General features: G+C 45.0%; 1 protein-coding gene across 7 annotated transcripts in view; it reads left to right on the top strand.

Moving 5' to 3' along the window:
* Positions 1 to 19,067, top strand: part of PHKB (phosphorylase kinase regulatory subunit beta) — a 2,092,963-nt gene that overhangs the window by 2,019,402 nt on the left and 54,494 nt on the right. For all 7 annotated transcript variants that reach the window (XM_069607056.1, XM_069607058.1, XM_069607055.1 and 4 more), the window contains one exon: positions 18,615 to 18,722. In XM_069607056.1, coding sequence (XP_069463157.1) covers positions 18,615 to 18,722 — 108 coding nt within the window. The remainder of the gene's footprint in view (positions 1 to 18,614; positions 18,723 to 19,067) is intronic.

The raw sequence follows: 19,067 nt of genomic DNA, 5'->3' as shown, positions 1-19,067 counted from the left end.
CAGGAACTGGATCCAAGAACGATGGCCGTGTCCTGGCCACCTGAATAAGGGATTCTCAAGGTCTTACTGGGAAAATACCCTCAGGTTTCTCACATTGGGCTCATTAAATGTAAAAGTTTTAAACTCACCTCAGAAATGCTCCATGGTTCAACGCTCCCTGTGGCCTCCCCACATTTTAAAAAAATAAAAGTTGGCAGCTTGGGTGGGTGGAATGGCCCTTCCCCGGGTGCGAATGACTCATATGCTAAACAATGCATTGCAGAGCTTTTACATAAGTTGTAGATAACAAGAAACCACCACTGAGAATGTGTTGACCATGGAAAGAATAACTCCTATGCTAAACAATATGCTGCAGGGCTTTTACATAAGTTGTTTGTCCCTTTTACATTTGACAGCATGGGACCTGGTAAGCTTGCACTCTCCCACAACACTTCAAGTTCTCCATTGATTTCAACTGTGAAATCCTCCTACTCTTACGTCCTGTCCCCTTTCCTCCATACTGTATGGGTGTCCCTTCCAAGGGACGGGAGATGGAACCTTTTTCACCAGAAAAAACTTTCTTCCCCTTTAAATTGAGAGGCGTGCGGGGGCGCAGCCCAGGGAGCATGTGCTGCCCTGACTCCGCCCTCCGGTGCCACACCTCAGTCCGCTTTTCCGCGTCAACAGGAACGGGCCGAATTCACCAGCGCTCCTGGGTTTGGCTTCGGCCATGTAATTCCACGCTCGGATACATCTTCTCTTTGTCTTTTGTTTGTCTTTTCTATCAGGTACTCGGTCCTCAGGCGTCACGCTCCTCACCAGCGCATGTCGACTTCTACAGGGTTCAGCAGGTGTCCATCCTGCAACAGGCTCTTCCCAACTTCAGACCCCCACGCCCTCTGTCTATGCTGCATTTGCCCAGACCACGGTTGGCAATCATGTCCGGCGTGTGACTCGCTGTCCTCGAAGGCACTGAAGAACAGACTAGCCAGGTGGAGGGAGCTCTTCCAGAAGTCGCCTCCAGAGGATCTCAAGAACTTCGTGAAACATCCTCCCAGGTCCAAGGTAGGGCCAGTATTTTCCAGCGCACCCTGCCAGGGAGATTCCTTTACAGGGACTCTCCTGCGTGGAAGGACCAGCCAGGTCCTTCCACTGGCACGTGCACCGAGGCTGCTACAGCTACCGGCCTTCGGGTAGAGGGGTCCTTGGATCCTCCCGGACGCAGTGTCGAGGGACCGGAAGGTTCTTGTACCGGGCCTACACCCGAGGGGCTACACCCATTACCGGCACAGTGGGCGAGGGGCTACGCCCTAACACTGGCAATACGTCAGAGGGGCTATGCCCTAATACCGGCAGTACATCCGAGGGGGTGCCTAAACGCAGCTCTACCGACCCCGGGGTCGAGGGTGTCGCACCTACCGAGCCGAGACCCGAGGAGCAGGGTAGGCCTCGTGATCCACACGGGAGAGTCTTGGACGAGGCCGGACCCAGCGGGCGGGGCAACATGTCACAGGCACGTGGCAGGCAGCTCGACAAAATGGCCGCTGCGCCAGACATGAGCTCCCGTCCGACGCCATTCCACAAATTCGGCAAAGAACAAATGTGACAAGGTAGGACTGGTCGCAACCAGGTACGTGGCCTACAGTCTACCCTTCATATGCGAAGGACAACTTTCGCATGGGTACGCAGCGGCTCCAGCAGTCCCCCGCTACCCTGTCGGAACCCCCTACCACCTCTTCAGCCAGTGAGGAGGTGCTCTTTGACAAATTCCTCGGCCTCATGAGGTCTCCTCATATAGGGGTTATCATCAAGGGCACAGTCAGGGAAGTCCTCCCCGCCATGCTAGCGGCACCACAGAAGCCTCCATTGGGCTCCCTGACCCCGGTGCAGCCGCCTCCTCTAGCTCCACAGCCACCTCCGCCGTATCCTCAGCCTCCGGCTGCGGTCTCTGTACCCCAGCCTCTGGCGCCATCTACCCCACCTCCTCCACAAGATCCTCCGGATCCGCAGGACACAGACGAGGAGGAGAATCCGGACACTCCATCCTCAGCAAGGGCCTTCCATAAATGTCTTGCTGGCCTGGCGGAGTACCTAGGCTTCCCTCAGCCCGAGGTCGAACAGCCGGCAGAAGGGGTTCTGGCTGTAGTCCTCACAAGACACCCCTCTGCCAGCACGGGGATTCCACTGCAAACCGATGTAGTCTTCCTGGCCAAGAAGGGTTGGCTCAAGCCCCACTTAGTCCAGCTGGTCAACAGACGCCTGGATGCCAAGTACAGGCAGATGGAGGGGGACACACTCTTGCTCTCGACCCGTCCTCAGCCACACTCCTCTGTGATCGCTGTGGCATCACTTTACTCCAAGCCTCAGTCGTCCTCAGCCTCCTCCTCTGCACCGCTGCTAGGCAAGGAGGAGAAGATTTTGGAGGCTTACAGCAACAAGATCTACTCCAACGTCTCCTTGCACCTGCGTCAGGCCAACGCAGATGCCATGCTGGCTGCCGCCAACCAACTGTTATGGCGGGAAATTGCGGACTTCCTCCCGAAACTCCCCTCCCAATGCCAATCACGCTTTAAAGCGTGGCTACCGGAGGCCAAGCTCATGGCGCATGACCTCATGGAATCCACAGTGGCGCATATCGATACCTCAGGTCATGGCTTCTGCATTGCCACAGACATGAGGTGCACAGCCTGGCTCCGGGCGACGAAATTCAACCCAGATGTCCAGGAGCGCATTCTAGATCTACCGTTCCGGGGAGGGGGGACCTCTTCCACTCCTCTATGGATGAAGAGCTGGACAAAAAGAACAGCTCACAAACGGCAAAGTCCTTGTCCATTCTTACAAAGACCACGGCCAAATCTTACACTCAATCTCGGCAGCGCTCAGAGAAGGGTCGTACATATGGAGGGTTCCGGGGCTTCCAGGAACACAGATCCAGGCAGCCGGACCACTTGCTCTCTCAGAACTGGCACAAACAACAAAAAGGGGGGGGAGGGGTAAGGGCTTTTTCCAGTCCCCCTCCTCAGCCTATGAGGGAAAGAAGGCATGACACGCCCCTTTGGGTCCACGTGTCTCCGTTGGGGGGCAGGCTTGCTCTCCACACACATTTCTGGTGCCAGAATTTCGTGGACCCCTGGATCCTCTCCATAGTATCCACGGGGTACCGCCTTCCTATCCTAGCCTCTCCTCCCTCCTCCCATCCATTCCCACAGGTTGGGACAGCAACTCTTCTGGTGGAGATCCGGTCACTCGTAGAGAGCCAGGCAGTGGAGGAAGTTCCAGCCTCCCAGCGAGGCTTTGGCTTCTACTCCAGGATTTTCGCCTTTCAGAAGAACCAGGCAGGCCCGAGAGTTGTGCTGGACCTTTCCACCCTCAACCTCTCCATACCCCTGCAAAAGATGGTTACGCCAGCTTTTATAGCAGAGACATTGGACAAGGGAGACTGGATGTGCTCCCTGGACCTGAAGGACGTGTACCTACACGTCCCAATTCGGCAGCCCAATCGTTCTTTCTTTGGGCTACCATTTCCAATACAAAGTCCTTCCGTTTGGCCTCAACTCGGCCCCCAGGGTCTTCACCAGACTCATGAATGCTGTAGCGGCCATCATCAGAGCGCAGGGCCTCCACATCTACCCATACCTCGACGACTGGTGCGTCAGGGCTACTTCTCCGGAACCGGTTCACCACTCTTCCCAGGCCCTCATGAACACTCTGCACAACCTGGGCTTTTCGCGCAACCTCAAGAAGTCACAGCTGCTCCCTATGCAGTCTCTGACATTCCTGGGTCTCATTTTGGACACATGCTCCGAGAGGGTTTTCCCGTCAGAGAACAAGATCTCGGCCATCAAGAGGGCCACCGCCCACTTCCTCAGCAGAGTGGTGACCTCGGGATGGTGGTACCAACATCTCCTGGGTCTACTAGCGGCGGTTCTGCTAGCCGTGCCGCAAACGTGACTAAGGATGAGAAGGATTCCGCTGCACTTCGCGGCCTCATGGAATCAGGAGCGGGGCTCTCAATCTGAGATGATCAACGTTCGTCCATCGCTCCATCTGGACCTATCTTGGTGGTCCATGGACTGCAACCTATGGACGGGCAAGCCCTTTCGGCCGCCCTCTCCGCAGGCCACCATCACCACAGACTCCTTGCTCTAGGGCTGGGGAGCCACCCTGGACGATCTCTCGGTCCACGGCACCTGGACTCGGCAGGAGCAGGAATACCACATCAATTGGCTGGAGCTGAACGCCATATGGCTAGCGCTCAGAGCATTCCTCCCACTTCTCAAGGGCAAGGTTGTCCACATCCAGACAGACAACTCGACCAGCATGTACTATGTCAACAAGCAGGGAGGCACCAGATCCCCTCCTCTGTGCAGACTGGCGATCAACATGTGGGAGTGGGCCCTGGAAAAGGACATCTACCTCAGGACAGTCCACCTCCCGGGCAAATCCAACCTGGAAGCGGACAGGCTCAGCAGGCTGGGAGTGGACAATTACGAGTGGCAGCTAAACGACCTTGTTATTCAGGAGATCTTCAAAAGATGGGGTCACCCCCACGTGGATCTCTTTGCCACCAGCACAACAAGAAGTGTCCCCAGTTCGCATCCTGGCAAGGTCAGGTCCCCGGTACTCTGGGCCACGCATTTCACCTCCAGTGGACCGGCATGAAAGCCTACACCTTTCCGCCCACTCCTCTGATCCACAGGGTGATTTGCAAGTTTAAGGACTCTCGCTGACTCCTCATCATCCTGATAGCTCCATGGTGGCTGGCCAGGCCATGGTTTTTTAATCATCCACCCTGCGCCAGAGAAGTTAGCCCTCACAGCGTGGTACCTGAGCAGGTAACGCTTCGGCACCTTAGCCTCTCACCGGCAATCTGGAGATCATACAGGGCGCCAGGAGCAAAGCCACCAGGGCCCAGTACAAAAGCAAATGGACCAGATTCTGGCACTGGGCAGACTCCAAGGGAATTGACCTTTTGGCTTGCACCTTGGACGACGTGCTTTCCTTTTTTTTGCGCACCTCGCTCATTCAGGCGTGCAGGTGGATACCTGCTGCACATACCTTGCAGCCATTGGGGCTTACAGGAACTCCGAGGAGGGCATTTTTACCTCCTCCAACCCTATTGTCAAAAGAAATCTGACGGGTCTCGCTAGGCTCTACCCGCGTGTCAAGAGACCGCACCCGGTGTGGGACCTCAACATAGTCTGGGGTGACTGGCATTCAAACCATTTGAGCCAGTTGCGTCCGTGGACATCAGGATGGTCACCATCAAGACGGCCTTACTAGTCAGCCTTACCTCGGCTCATAGAGTTAGCGAGATCCAGGCGCTGGTCGCCTCTGAACCATATGCCACCTTTCACAAGGACCAGGCATTCATGCGGACGCACCCATCTTAACTGCCCAAGGTTCCACTTGCTTTCCACCTTAACGAGGAAATAGTCCTTCCTACGTTCTTTCCTGATCCTAAGGACGAAGCACAAAGGGTGCTGCACTGCCTGGATGTCAGACGTTTTCTGAAATTCTACTTGGACAGGACCAAGGGCTTCCACAAGTCGGATGCCCTGTTTGTCACTTTTGGACGCTCAAGACCAGGCTATCGGGCTTCTAAGCCAACTAAAACAGGGGATTGCCCCAAAAGTAGTACAGCTATGGTGGGGGTCCACAATATAACACAAGAATTTCCAAAGCTGTAAAAAATGATTAATTAAACTATATATATATATATATATATATATATATATATGAATATTAGTGCTGTTATTTCTGTCATGCTTTCCACAGAGTTAGATTTAAAAAAGTGTTGAGAACCATTCCAGATCAGGAGCTTTAGGCACATTCACTGAGCAATATTGCGGTGCACCTCCTGCTACTGGATGATTCCTGGATCATGAATTGGCACATGTATTTTAACATGCATGTAATATGAATGCACGCTTTTAAAAAGGATAGCTATCATTGATTTCCAGTAATCGTTAGCACCTATAGCAAGCCCTAAAATATGCATTCAAAATGATCCAAAATTCTGTACAACATAGATGACCTGTTTTTCTCCTGTACGTCACCAGCAATACTTAGAGATAAATTCCCTATCTTGTCATTGAAAGAAATAGAATAGAGGTTAAATATTCTGCCACCGCACATACTGTGTCATCATTATTCGATTCTTTTATCATGGCATTATCCACTTCTGGTATTCGCATAGCTTTCATTTTGAAGCATGGCTTCAGTAGAGCATGTTGTAACTTCTCCTCTTTATCTGATCTGACTGCTGTCATTTCTCCTTTGTGTTTCTCCTAGATCGCCTGCAAGTCCATCATGTGGCGAAGTAGATAACTCTGAGCCTCTGCTTTATCTTTTCAAAGCAGCAGTTTTTAGATTAAGTGTGGTATGAGATACTCTGTGCGTGGATAGTAAAATAAGGAAAGCTTTGCATTGTTTTTTTCCTTTTTATTTAATATTTTTTGGTACCACGTTGATTCCATTTTCAGATCTCATCATATATCATTTAGTCTTTTGTTATCTAGTAACTGGTACGAAAGGTGAGCAGAAGCATAGAAGCAACAATTGCATATAGATTAATCCATGCAAGCAAACAATATCCTAAATGGGCAGCCGAGGTACTTTACCATTCATAATTATGCATACATGGACGAAATGGATTAGTGTACGTAATATTTAATGACCTTAATGACTGGCTTAGTAAGCAATGTTTAGTATTTTGCAGAGGCCAATGGGATAAAAACATCCACAGAGGGTTTTTTCCAATGTCTTTATTATAAAAACAACATAACATTGTATTGGATAAAGGCCTACAGGTGCGCTGTAACCCCCAGGGGAAATATCTGTGCAAAAAGTCTCCTGCAATAGCCAACTCATGTAGTGCTCCAAACTACTAGACCCTACTCTGATGTGACTGCAGTCCCAAATACCTATTGTAACCTAACTAAAAGAACAGAGAAGTATCAGAGCTAGGATGTCTTCGCCGTCAAAAAGACTCGGTCTTCTTCTTGGGTTCCTCTTTGTCTCATCAAAGTCTTCCTCACTCTGCATGCCCGCCTTGCCAACATTTCCAGGGAGATCATTGCCTGGATCTGAGCCCTGCATCCAAGCCCCACCTAATCTGACACTCTTGGGGGATTCGCACAGTGAAACTCTGCGGCCAGTCTGCCTAGGCGAACACTTTCCACTAATTCTGTCTGAAGTTACAGCACTATATCGGGTTTGCCTGGGCTAACACTTTGGGGTGGGTCATCACAGCCTCATGGCCTGGTAGCCGGATAGTTCTCTCTTGCCCACTCTCGTCTTTTTCACATCCTTCCACTGGTCTGTTTCTCATCCTTGTAAATGTCTGTTTTTCTTCCTCTCACTTGTCTGTTTCCTATTATTATTATTATTATTATTATTATTACTATTATTATTATTATTGTTAGGGTATTTATTGAGCTCAGACCTAGCTTTGAGAAGCAACGTTTCTTGTCCTCACACTTGTTTCTCAACCTCGCTCATTTGCTTCTCATCCTCAACTTCACTTGATTCTCATCCTCCCACTCATCATCTTCTAGTCCATGCACTTGTCGGTTTTCCATCTTTGATATACCTCTGACCCTTCCAGAGCTATCTCTATCAGGGCCTCACCACTCTGTGTTCCTGGTGCAGCTCCGGCACGTCAATATGTGCCATGGGAAGGGAGAAGGGACTATGTGTAGTTCCCGTCCCCCTGATCCATGGTTGCCATCTTGTTTTGTAGTTTTTTCAAGTTGAGAAACGGCAAACACGCTGTTTTTCAACTTGAAACAAAAATAGTATCCCATTACAACGTGCCGGAATACTAATAGCAATAAACCCCTCCAGGTGGGTGTATTAGTGGGGCAGGTAATGCCACGGGCTAACGTTAAAGCCCTCACTTCACTTGGGCTTCTAACTGGTTTGGGGCATTACCTGACCCGGTAATGCCCCAGCCCGTCAGGGTTTATTGCTTAAGTATAACTTTCCATAGATGGAAGTTGTTAGGCTAACTGTCCCTTTTCCATGAAGCTGATATAAAACAACTAATTGTTGAACTTTGGCAGATGATAGTAAACCAGAAGCACTTACACTTTTGAATATAATGTGATTTATAGCTGCAGGTTATTTCTACGGACCACTGCACAGTCCCTAAAAACATATTAGTAAGGAAAAAGAAATATTGTTAAGCTTCAAGATTTTAACACATTTTTTTTATTATATTGTGCTCAAAAAGATTTCCGTTGATACATCGTCTTGATTGTAATTAGTATGTCTTCTTTGATATGTTTCTACCGATCCACCAATCAAAATTTAGGCTTCACTAACTGACTGTATACTAACCCAAATTGAGGATGTACTAACATATGTAAAGGATGTTCCAACAGAGGATTCATTAATTGAAAATGGTAGTGAATGTACTAAAAGTAACATAATCAGCAATGTACCGATAGAAACATATCAACAAAGATATACTATTCACCATCAAGAGGATCTATCAACTGAAATCAAATCCTTAATATATTTGAGCACAATATAATAAAAACATTTGTTTAAGATCTTGAAGCACAGAAATATTTCCTTTTCCTTTTCAAAGGATTATTATCTTTTTTTTTATTTACTTACCTTTATTTGGATGAATTCTATAAAGTATCACAATTCAAATAATTGCATAATAAAATCATTATGCTTTCCATGCCATGTAAAAATACATTCATATAATCAATCATAAAATCACTATAAAACTTAAAACATTCACTGCCAAATGACCGTGCCTCTTAACCACATAATTGGAACCTCACAGCTTAACTCCCTTAAGTATTATATACTATGCTTTAGAAGTAATGATTGAATAAGGTGCTCAGTGCTTATATGCAAGGGTTACAGATCTGATACAAATTGTGTTAAATAATGTGTGTGAGCCTGAACTCCCGTGACATTACCAAATGAGAAGCAACCGTTATAGTTGCATCTGGTTTTGTGGAATCTCGGCAAAGCTCATTTGCTCCTCGTCCGGTGACAACAATATACATTCTAAATAATAGGATAAGCCATTGTCGTCTTGTGTTGGCAAATGTGGGACACCAATGTATGAAGTGCTTCACATCTTTAATATGGTGTGTCACAATAAACAAGAGGCTGTGGGGGTGTGACTTCCCGTTCTTCTTAATATATGCTAACAGTAAAGTGCCCAAGCGCATTTTCAGATATAACTGTACCTGTGCAAAAGCTTCCAGTTAAGTAACGCTCAATACTAAATTTGGATTTCCTGTGATGTATTCATCAAACAGTGGTTGGCCACATCCTCTGGTAAGCATATCCTCTATTGCCCATTTATGATAAGAGTTGTTGACTCTCTGGATGTGGGCATGCTTTATTTGCCTCTGGACTATAAGAGGTACTACTATCATATAGCACATAAAATGGAGTGGACATGTCTGACCCTGGGCTATACCGAGCCTTCCACTGACTACCTATATACATATTATACTCATGTTTGCAAGCAGAGTTTAGTGCGAGTTTGATGCAGTCACTGCAGTGGGAACCCTGGGGATTGGAGCTCTTTTGGTTTTCTTGCTATGTCAATCAATTGTTTGGGACTTGCAACACCTTATAAATTACACCTGCATGCGCGTTAGCAAGCAGAGTTTGGTGCAAGGTTGGAAAAGCAGTCCTTGCAGTCCGTACATCAGGGAAGGGTGAGTCAGTCCTTCACTTTACATAAGCACTTAAACATCTTGTTGCTGTTTTAACTTAATTGACTTGCTTCTCTATACTCCTTGAACACTGAGCTCCTTTGCTTAAGGTCTGGCATTTTAATTCAAGAATCCACCTTATCGTCTGCATTACTACATACTTCATTGCATATATTTGCTGTTTGCCGCTTACTTTCTGACTGCATATAATGACAGCACTGGCTTCTGTGAAGGCATCATGAAGCAAGACATAGACAACAGACTTAAAGTTCAAACAAAGATATTTTTTAACTAAAATGTCAGGATGGTTGAAGGCATAACTTACCCTATGCTGAGGTAGGATTTCCCTACCTGAATGAAACTAAGGAAAGTTTGAGTCAAAGAGTTCAACTTAATAGTCTGTCTGTGTCCAAAACCTGTTCTTGCCGTCACAACTAGAACAAACAAAAGTGTAGGGATTGTCAAAGTCAAAAGAAACAGTGTTGAGCTCAAAATTCAGAGCTGCTTCCAGCTCATAGCTTTCTCTCAGCTTCCCTTGCCCTCGCACAAGAAAGTTCCATGACAGAGTCTTGAGGTTTACCTTTCTCTAGTTCAAGGTAACATAGTTCAGAATCAATCCTCGGGTTCCTTTCCCCAAGTTTCAAATAACGCAATATAAATAAAAAGGGGGGTCTTGAAACTCAGATCCCAAGACAACACATATAGACCTGCCAAGTCTCAGGGTTCCCTGCCCCAAGAATTTAAATGCCTCACACAGGTTCCTTGGTACTTGCACCTGTGCACCAAGTAATCTTTACTTGGTTTCTGGGTTTAGGGTGTGCTCTTGGGCTCCTCTCGTTTCTCCTTAGCCACCTCGTGGCTCTGCCACCATGTGTCACACACCCCTTTTCAAATGGTAGCCTTGTCACATTGAATTCACTTATTAAGGTTAGTTGTTTGGATTTCTTTCAGCCTTTAATGTTTTCAGCTTCCAAGTTCAGTGTCATACATTGTGCAACAATCATTCGGTTGCATTCAATTGCAGTTCAGAGTTTAATGCAGTCTTATGTTGCTTAATTATAGTCAGATTTAAGATTTTAGTTCATTTGTTGTGCCACATGCAGTCAGTATTCAAGGGTTACTGGATTGCTTCAATGTTAAATTTCCCTTAAATGTGGTAATTTAATAAGCATTGGCTTTCTTGAGGTTTCCCTTTAGTTCAGTGTTCAATATGCATTGGACTTGGCTCGGTTGAAGACTTTTAATAACGTTCCTTCTAAGGCAGGCAAACACTTCAACAACATTTTAATTTGTTCAAAAGGAAGGATTCGTAACGTTCAGAGACTTTCGAAAACAAGCATGTTCCTTTAACAAGGCATGCGACCATTCCGCTACATTGTATCAGTCTCTGGTTTCATTTAACAATAGCAGTTCACTTCATGAGCCCTGCAGTTACAGTAATACCTGGTTTCTCCATCTGGGAAACTCATAGGCTCACTGTGAAGTCCTCTCCCATATCGCGCTTGCCACAAACTTGACGGTTTCCTTACAGGGGGTCTTTCTCTACCCCTCGGACATTCTTGCGCTCTTGCAGCACCACGGGAGAATGTGCAGCACCTTTGATGAAATGAAGGACAACCCCTCATCTGGTTTCCTTTCTTTCTTCCTTCCTTCCTTTGCCTCGCCTTGGCCCCACAAAGCTTTTGCTCCCACTTCTTACTCGCCGGGACCCACAGCTGCTTCAGTCCTCAGTGTGCTTCTTCGGCAGCAGAACGGCTCACCGCGGCTCCCATCAGCGTCTCGCCTCTCTCCCTTCACCTTCCTGTCCACACCCCTTTTATACACCTGGCTGGTGTAAAAGGGTTGCAGGTGTGAGTCTTTTCCCTTAATTGCCTGACTATATTTAGGCTTGTTAGAAAGACATGCCCGGTCTTGGCGACGGTACTCCTCTGTGGCCCTCTTCCTCGTTTCAGTACCAGAATGGTGTAACTGCATGTTGGTGTGCATAACTCCCAAGTCACCTCTTCCTCGTCTCAGTACTGTCAAATGTCACATGTGGAAAAATGAGGGGAGCTGGCTTATAATAGCCCATAAAGGTTGGGAGAGGGTTAGGTTTGTCACCAATAGAAAAAGGGGGTACCATGCCCCACCCATCCCATATTCTTCCCTTTTTGCCCTTTTCCTGTTATGTCTAGACTGATGGTATATCGTACCCTTTTCTTGATCAATGTCACATGGATGACAATATCCCTTTACTCTCCTTGGAATAGAAGGTTCCTTTCCCTGGCCACCTGGGCAGAAGACCACAAGGGAGTAGAAGTGAGAATACCCTGAGGTTTCTCACACTTAACATACGCACAGAAGAAAGTCAGCTACACCTCTCCTGCCTCACTCCTATGTGTTACACATTAGATTAGGTCGTCGACCGGTTACTTTAAGAAATTGTAAACTGGCAGGTAGCAAAGTAATTTCGGAGCACATTAAACAAGTCACTGCTCTGGTAAACCCGGATCTGAGTATTATACCTGCACAATGCCCCTCCAATTTGTAGAAGTCTCGAAATCTGTTTCTAATATGTAGTAGACACTTGGTGACCGCACAAAAACAAAGGTTTTTTTGCCCCTTCCGATATGGGCTCAAGCCCTCAGCAGATGGACATGGCAAACATTGAAAAACCTGGACCTTCCACTTGCTCCCCTTCAATTCTGGTGATCTTCGACAACGATAATTCCCTACTTAACCTTTGCTTGAATGTACAGCTGGAATCACTAGGGAATGGACAGTCTTAGTTTATGACAAACGAAGCTTTAATCAAGGCTCCTATTGCCAACACAAACCTTTTGGCCAGCCCTGGTTTAGAAAGTAGTATTGAGGACTCAGTGGACGCTTCAGACTCTTGCAGTGACTCTTTGCAATCAGAGCTGAATGCCGAATATGATGCTGAGGAAGAGGCACCTTTTACGCCTAGCCTTAATGCGACCGCAGTCACAGTGGATGCCATTTTTGGCTTGTGCTCCACCATGGCCCAAAACAATTGGCAATAAAGAATACCTAAGCTCGGGTGGTAGACATTATACTGCCGCATAATTCAAGTCTTATCCCTCCCAACGACCAATTTAGTGAGGGAAAAAATACACAAATGCAAGATTTGCAAGTGAGCACGATGGTTTCTCCAGCACCACCGCCTATACCTGCAGTCAAACTTACAAAGGAACTCCTGCATTTGAAGATCATTCAGACGCAGATTTTAAATATATCACTAATATATTATCTCCTCGTCCTTCTAACATCCAGTACCTAAAACAGAGTAAAAAACGCAGGACAAACCAAAGATCTAAGAAGCTGTCTCTGCCTTTACTGCCTGCCAGACCCAGATGAAATGCTGAGGCCTTAGAGACTTCACACAATTCTGATATTATTTGTGTCGAAGAAACTCAAACCGGGTTAAAACTTTGAACAGAAAACCCTGCTTTTGCCAAAACTGGCACGTCTTCGTCTATTGCAGCATCTGTTGGTACTTTGGACCGATGTCTACAACCTTCCGAGGAACTTCAGTTAAAGCGGGCGTGTCTTCGGGACAGACATCGTTCCCTAACACGATTAGTATCGGCGTGCAAATCGACTTCGTTCACCTTACTTGCAACACGAACAAAGAAAGCACTGTGCAGGGCACTCATCCATAAATCAGTGCAATATTGGTTTTCAGAAAGACTTGCATACGGTCTGCTTCCCGTCTGACAAAATGTTACTGTTTTCCCACATTCACAACTAACAAACAGAGGTCATTTAATTATGACCAGCAGAGTATTGTAATACACCTCAAATAAACAGGGCACCTATAGGGAAAACCTTAAGGGTGATGGAAACCTCTCCAACTAATGAAAGCCTGTTCTTAAACCGGTTGCGCTTATTACTTCTGCTACATTAAGTACCCGAACTGAGAATAATTACTTCCAATGACATCAAAAGTATTGAACTTCCTGATTTGGGCAGTCATACTAACTGGGTGATCGCCACCTTTATTTCTCCAGTTGTAGTGGATAGAATATGCCCTTTCTCACTTTCCTTATTAAAAATAGGCTCTGGAATTCCGATCTTCCAACCGAAATCAAGGCCTCAGCCCCCATTGACCTTTATAAGTATTCACAGTCAGAGGTGTAATGAAGTATACGAATGGCAGTGTCAGGACTGTCCCCTGATAAGTAACCAGAGCAAACCAATTATTATCTGGAGGCACTTATGCCGATCAAACAATCAGTGTGCCACAGTTCCAGACACCTTATATCAAAATTGGCAGGCACGTGCAATGTGGCCCATTGAGTTTCTATCGTGGAATACAAGCGGCCATCATCCTATATTAACCGACCTGCTGGACTGCAACTGATACGAGATACTGATCTGAGTTTTCTACAGGAAACGTGGTTGGTGAAAGATTTGTCCCTTGATGTATATATGGTTTACACCTGGTGTGCTTCAAAATAAGGGTATTGGCTGGCCGAAAAGGGGGCCTGTGCATAGGAATAAAAGCACATATTTTCACTGGCTAATATGCTCTTGAAGCTGCAAACCTCAACTATGTATGTGCAGTAATCAACCATTTTCCTTGCGCTAATGCTTCCACGCTGACCATTACTCTATATATAGCCCCTGATGGTGCTTCCACCTCAGACTTGCTTCATAATATTTGTGGAACTTTGCAGGCCTGGAGAGAATCTATGCCTGGATGTTGCTTGAAGGGGAATTTAAATGCACAAATCGAATTTCAGCTGACGAAGAAGGGCATTTCGAAGGGTTTTTTGATGTGCCCTTGACATCGGACTACCACAATGTCTGTACACCAAAAGAAGCTATTGAGTAAAGGGACGGTATGGACCGACATGTTACTATCGTTTGATGTGCTGCCACTGATCCCTAGCGGGAAGTCTTCATTACTTACCGTGCAAACCTGGCGTAGAGGGAATTGCACCTCCTGCCTGGATCGCATGTTTGCGTTTTACACTTTGCCATCACAAGCACTACAATATAAAATTGATTTTACTCCTTTGAGCGATCATGCAGCATTAAAATTCACCTTTTGCGCGTATAAGATAGTTGCCATGGGAAGGGGTGGGAGGGTTCTAAGATGTACACCTACAAATCCCCAAGGCAATTGCATATTTAGGACTGCTTCTAATGTAGACAAATGTAACATTGCCCTTGCTAACTGTGAGTTTTCTCCTTCCACGCTATTGCAAGCTTGCTTACGGGATTTAGGGACAGTACTGAAATATATACTTCCTGTTCCCACTCGCAAGTTCTTTAACATTGAATCTTGTCCCAAATCACATGCACTCTTTGATGGAGTCATTGCCAGAGAGAAGTGCTGCCACAAAGGTATTTGCAAGGTTAAGCGAACACAATTACTCACGTGGAAAGAATAAGGCAAGCACATAAGTACCCTGAACATCTGCTTTAAAGGGGATACAAGAGTCATCTGAATTCCTCCAATTAGAAAATGATATAGGTCCTATTTAAGGCACACAGCGCCAACAAATTCTGGTATCTTTACCGCGCCCATACATCAGAACATTCCCCTAAAGATCTCTGCAGTATCACAGAGACAATATGGTGTGAACACATAAGTAATAACTTTTGGGATTGCACAATACCTGACAGCGCCCTTGATGGCGGGAACACTAAACCTCACACCAGTGTAATCAACTTTGATGAGGAGGATATACTCACAATTATACGTAAACCAAAGCCAGCGAGGGAGTCAGGACCTGATGGCGTCTCCAATATAGTCTTTAAAAACAATTCAGACTCATGGACCACGATACTAACCATATTGTTCAAGGAGATAATGCACATGGCTATGATCCCTGACAGCTGGCTTGCCTATATTCACAAAAAAAAGTCCAACTCTGATCCCAGTAACATCCGTCTGTTGGCCATGTTAGACTCGGCCAGAAAGACTTTTCCTTCACTTTTAATACACCAGGCCAACAGACGGGATTCAGGAAGGGATGCAGTTGCACTCATTGCATGTGGGCCCTACGCCTCCTTACTGCAGACATTTCTTAACGATCAAATGGTCGCCTCTACGTATGCTTCATTGACTACTCTCTGGCATTTGATTGCGTTTCTCCACCTCAGCTTTGGAGTAAATTAGAAAAGTGGGGAATCGATCCCACCCTGCTTTACTATATAAAATCTTTATACTCCAATACGAGTTATGATTAAACTCTCACAAGAGGGAAACCTTTCCAAAACCATAGCCACTAATCAATACTTAAAACAGGGCTGTGTGCTTGCGCCTCTCCTTTATAATCTTTATGTGGCAGACTTGGATGAGGTATTGAATAAATGTTGTAGTTTTCCATCCAAACTCGCCGGCGTAACAATATAGTGGCTATCGTACACCGATGACACAGTGTTTGTGGATCAAACCTCTTTAGGTTAACAATGATCGATCAACACTTTTTACCAATATGCTACAAACAATGAATTGAAGGTGACTAGGAGCAAGGCAGAAATTACTACTTTGGGCCCATACAAGCAGCACAAACCCTTTATCTGGCATATAGATGGTGACCTTAACATTGTAGAATTTTACATTTACCTGGGGCTGCCAATTAAATTGCATCCTTCGTCCTTGTATTACAAGGAAACTCTTTCCCCCAAGATAATTTGCAAATGGCAGGTCATGATCAATTTTGTAAATCAAAAAGGTGGAGGCTCGGTGGAAGGCCTACTGGAAATCTATAAGACATTATACCCAGTTTATTGTATGGTCTTGAAACCCTCCTGGCATCTGATATAAATTGGTTGGATGAAATTAAAGGGAAATTACTTCGTTCTTTGCTGGCATTGCCTGGTATAGTCCCGGTTGCGGCCTTATGCTTAGAACTGGGACTCCCTTCCTTGAAATCTCTGTGGAAGATGGCTGTATGTAAATTTCTGTTCAAGATAGTGCGTATGGAACCAAACCAGACTCTTTACTGGCATTATTTGCCAAACACACTTTCTGTAGGCCTCGTAATATGGCTCATTTAGATTTGGTAAAAATGGTTAATACACATCTAAAAGGAATTTACTGTATGGAAACCAACATTAACTAAGTTTGAGGCGCTTTGAGAAGGCATGCTCGATTTTAATATTTACACAGTACTTTAATGTTATCACTGTACGTATAATATGTATTGTATTTTGTACTATGTATTATTAAAAAAATATTTTTGTTATTGTGCAAAAAGGCTTATTTTAGCCATAAGCACATAATAATAAAAATAAAAATAAATACAAATATTATTCTCTTGGTGTCTAGGACCCAAACCTTTCTCTTGTGTTCATGTTCTTGAATTTTGTTCATCCTTCTCGAGGGTATATTCATTTATCCCACATGCGCCTTTAGGCTTTCACACCTGAATTAGATAAAAAGCTAAAAATAAAATGTTCGAAATAGAGCGAAAAGAGATGAGGGAGGAAGAGAGTGAGTGGGGGAAAATGGCGACATTAGTTCAGCATATGCAACCAAGATCTAGGCCCATTCCTCCTAGAGGAAGAGGGTGATGATTCCGCTGGCTCAATTGATTTGTTTTTGTTATAGAGAACACCTAGATCATTCGGATTTCCAATGTTGCCCAATACTTCCAGCCAAGCTTCAGGGATTCTGCTATGACTGTTGTTGCTGAATCTCTATTTGACAGGAGGAGGGAGGCTTTGCTTACCTCTGCATTTTCTGTGAATATCTGCAAAACTTTTCCAGGGATGTTTCTTCCTATGTTATTGTAAAGTGGGTATCTTGTAAGTAAATAGGCCACTGTTTCCTCCTTTGCTGGATTCTTGCAGCATGATGGTTTTTCTGTATCTTATTTGCGGAACGACATGTCTTTACATTTTTGGCAAGGCATGGTTATGCATAGCATCGATGTAAAATCCTTGAACTTGGAGTATTGTTTATTTTTTGTTAAAATAGAAGAAATTAGGAGAGTTATTGGACACTCAAACCACCCTTTCAAACTCACTTTTTCCAGATATATTCCTGGGTGGAGGCACACGGTTTCTTAAATAGAACTAATTCGTTTCTTATAGCACGCTTCATGCTGGACTGCATGCAGCCTCTAGCTCGGGACTGGGATTCAAACCCGTGTTTCCAAGACATGCGCATTTCCCCAGAGCTATTCTCCAGGCCCAGGTAGGGGGATCTTAATTTAGCTGATGGCTGTGTTTTGGAAGAAACTAGAAAAACAGGGTGCCATTCTCTGCCCTTGCGTAATTGGAATTGATTATGCAAGCTTCTTTGGAAGGGTGGTAAACAGAGTGGAGGAGCAACAGCTGATCAGCGTGTATTATAGAATGGAGTTTATAACTCTCGTTTACACCAATAATGTAGTCGTTTTTTAGTCTGAAACATTATTTTCTGAAGAAAATAACGGAACGAAATGAGTTTCTATGATTCTCTTGTGGAACACATCATTGCCTTGTATATGAAATTATATTCATTTATATTCAAAATACATGCTATTAATGTGATGCACAATGTCAGTGGATATGTTGAATGAAGTTCTCTGTTTTTAAATTGGCTTGCTAAACTCGATTTCTCTGGAAACAATGAGCTACCAATCTGTGTAATGTTTTTTTCTTTAATCTCACTGCTTTTCTTCATGAAAGAGCGTTTCTAAGATCTATGAATGCTTGTTTTCCCCAAACATTAATAAAACGCAAAGGCTCTTTGAAAGAATACATGTGTAATTTGTCTCCGAACCGTTAAGTCTGTTTTTTCTTTTATGTGTGTGGAATGTTTTTATTAAAATCTGCATTTTAATGTTGCAATTCATTATGTGCTGAATGGAAGTAAACATTGTGGAGCACTGAAAAGCCCTAACAATGCTGCAGGTCTCTGAGCGGCTGTGGATTTCAGTTCTGAATAAATACTTTGACAATTGACCGCTAAATTAATATTAAAATGTCTTTCAACAGCAACCAACTCTATCGGACATGACCATGTACGAGATGAACTTCTCCCTTCTGGTGGAAGACATGCTGCAGAATATTGACCAGCCTGAATACCGACAGATCATCGTGGAGGTACCTTCCTTTGAAAGGGAAATAGAGTGACTATCATCAACTGAAGAGGAATCGTAATGCGTCTGATAAGAGAGTCGCAAAAGCCATTCCAAGACTATTATTTGTTCTTAATTATTTTATTTAGTCATAGAATTATGAATAATGATGTCCCTGGCTTCAAACGTTTATTATATAGCTATTGGAAATCACAAAAGAGATGTGTGACATAATTGTGTCTCTTAAGATGTCACAGAACATTGAGAGGTTTTCTACTAGAGGTAGTTATGTTTTGTTAGTACATTATTCTGTCTATTACAAGGGGGTCATATTCTGCTGAAGTGGAGCGCAAAAGGAAAGCGTAAAAGC

The sequence above is a fragment of the Ambystoma mexicanum genome, chromosome 1p, assembly GCF_040938575.1.
Source record: "Ambystoma mexicanum isolate Mex_15411 chromosome 1p, UKY_AmexF1_1, whole genome shotgun sequence".
Classification (NCBI taxonomy): Eukaryota; Metazoa; Chordata; class Amphibia; order Caudata; family Ambystomatidae; genus Ambystoma; species Ambystoma mexicanum.
This window is presented reverse-complemented; position numbering and strand designations above follow the sequence as displayed.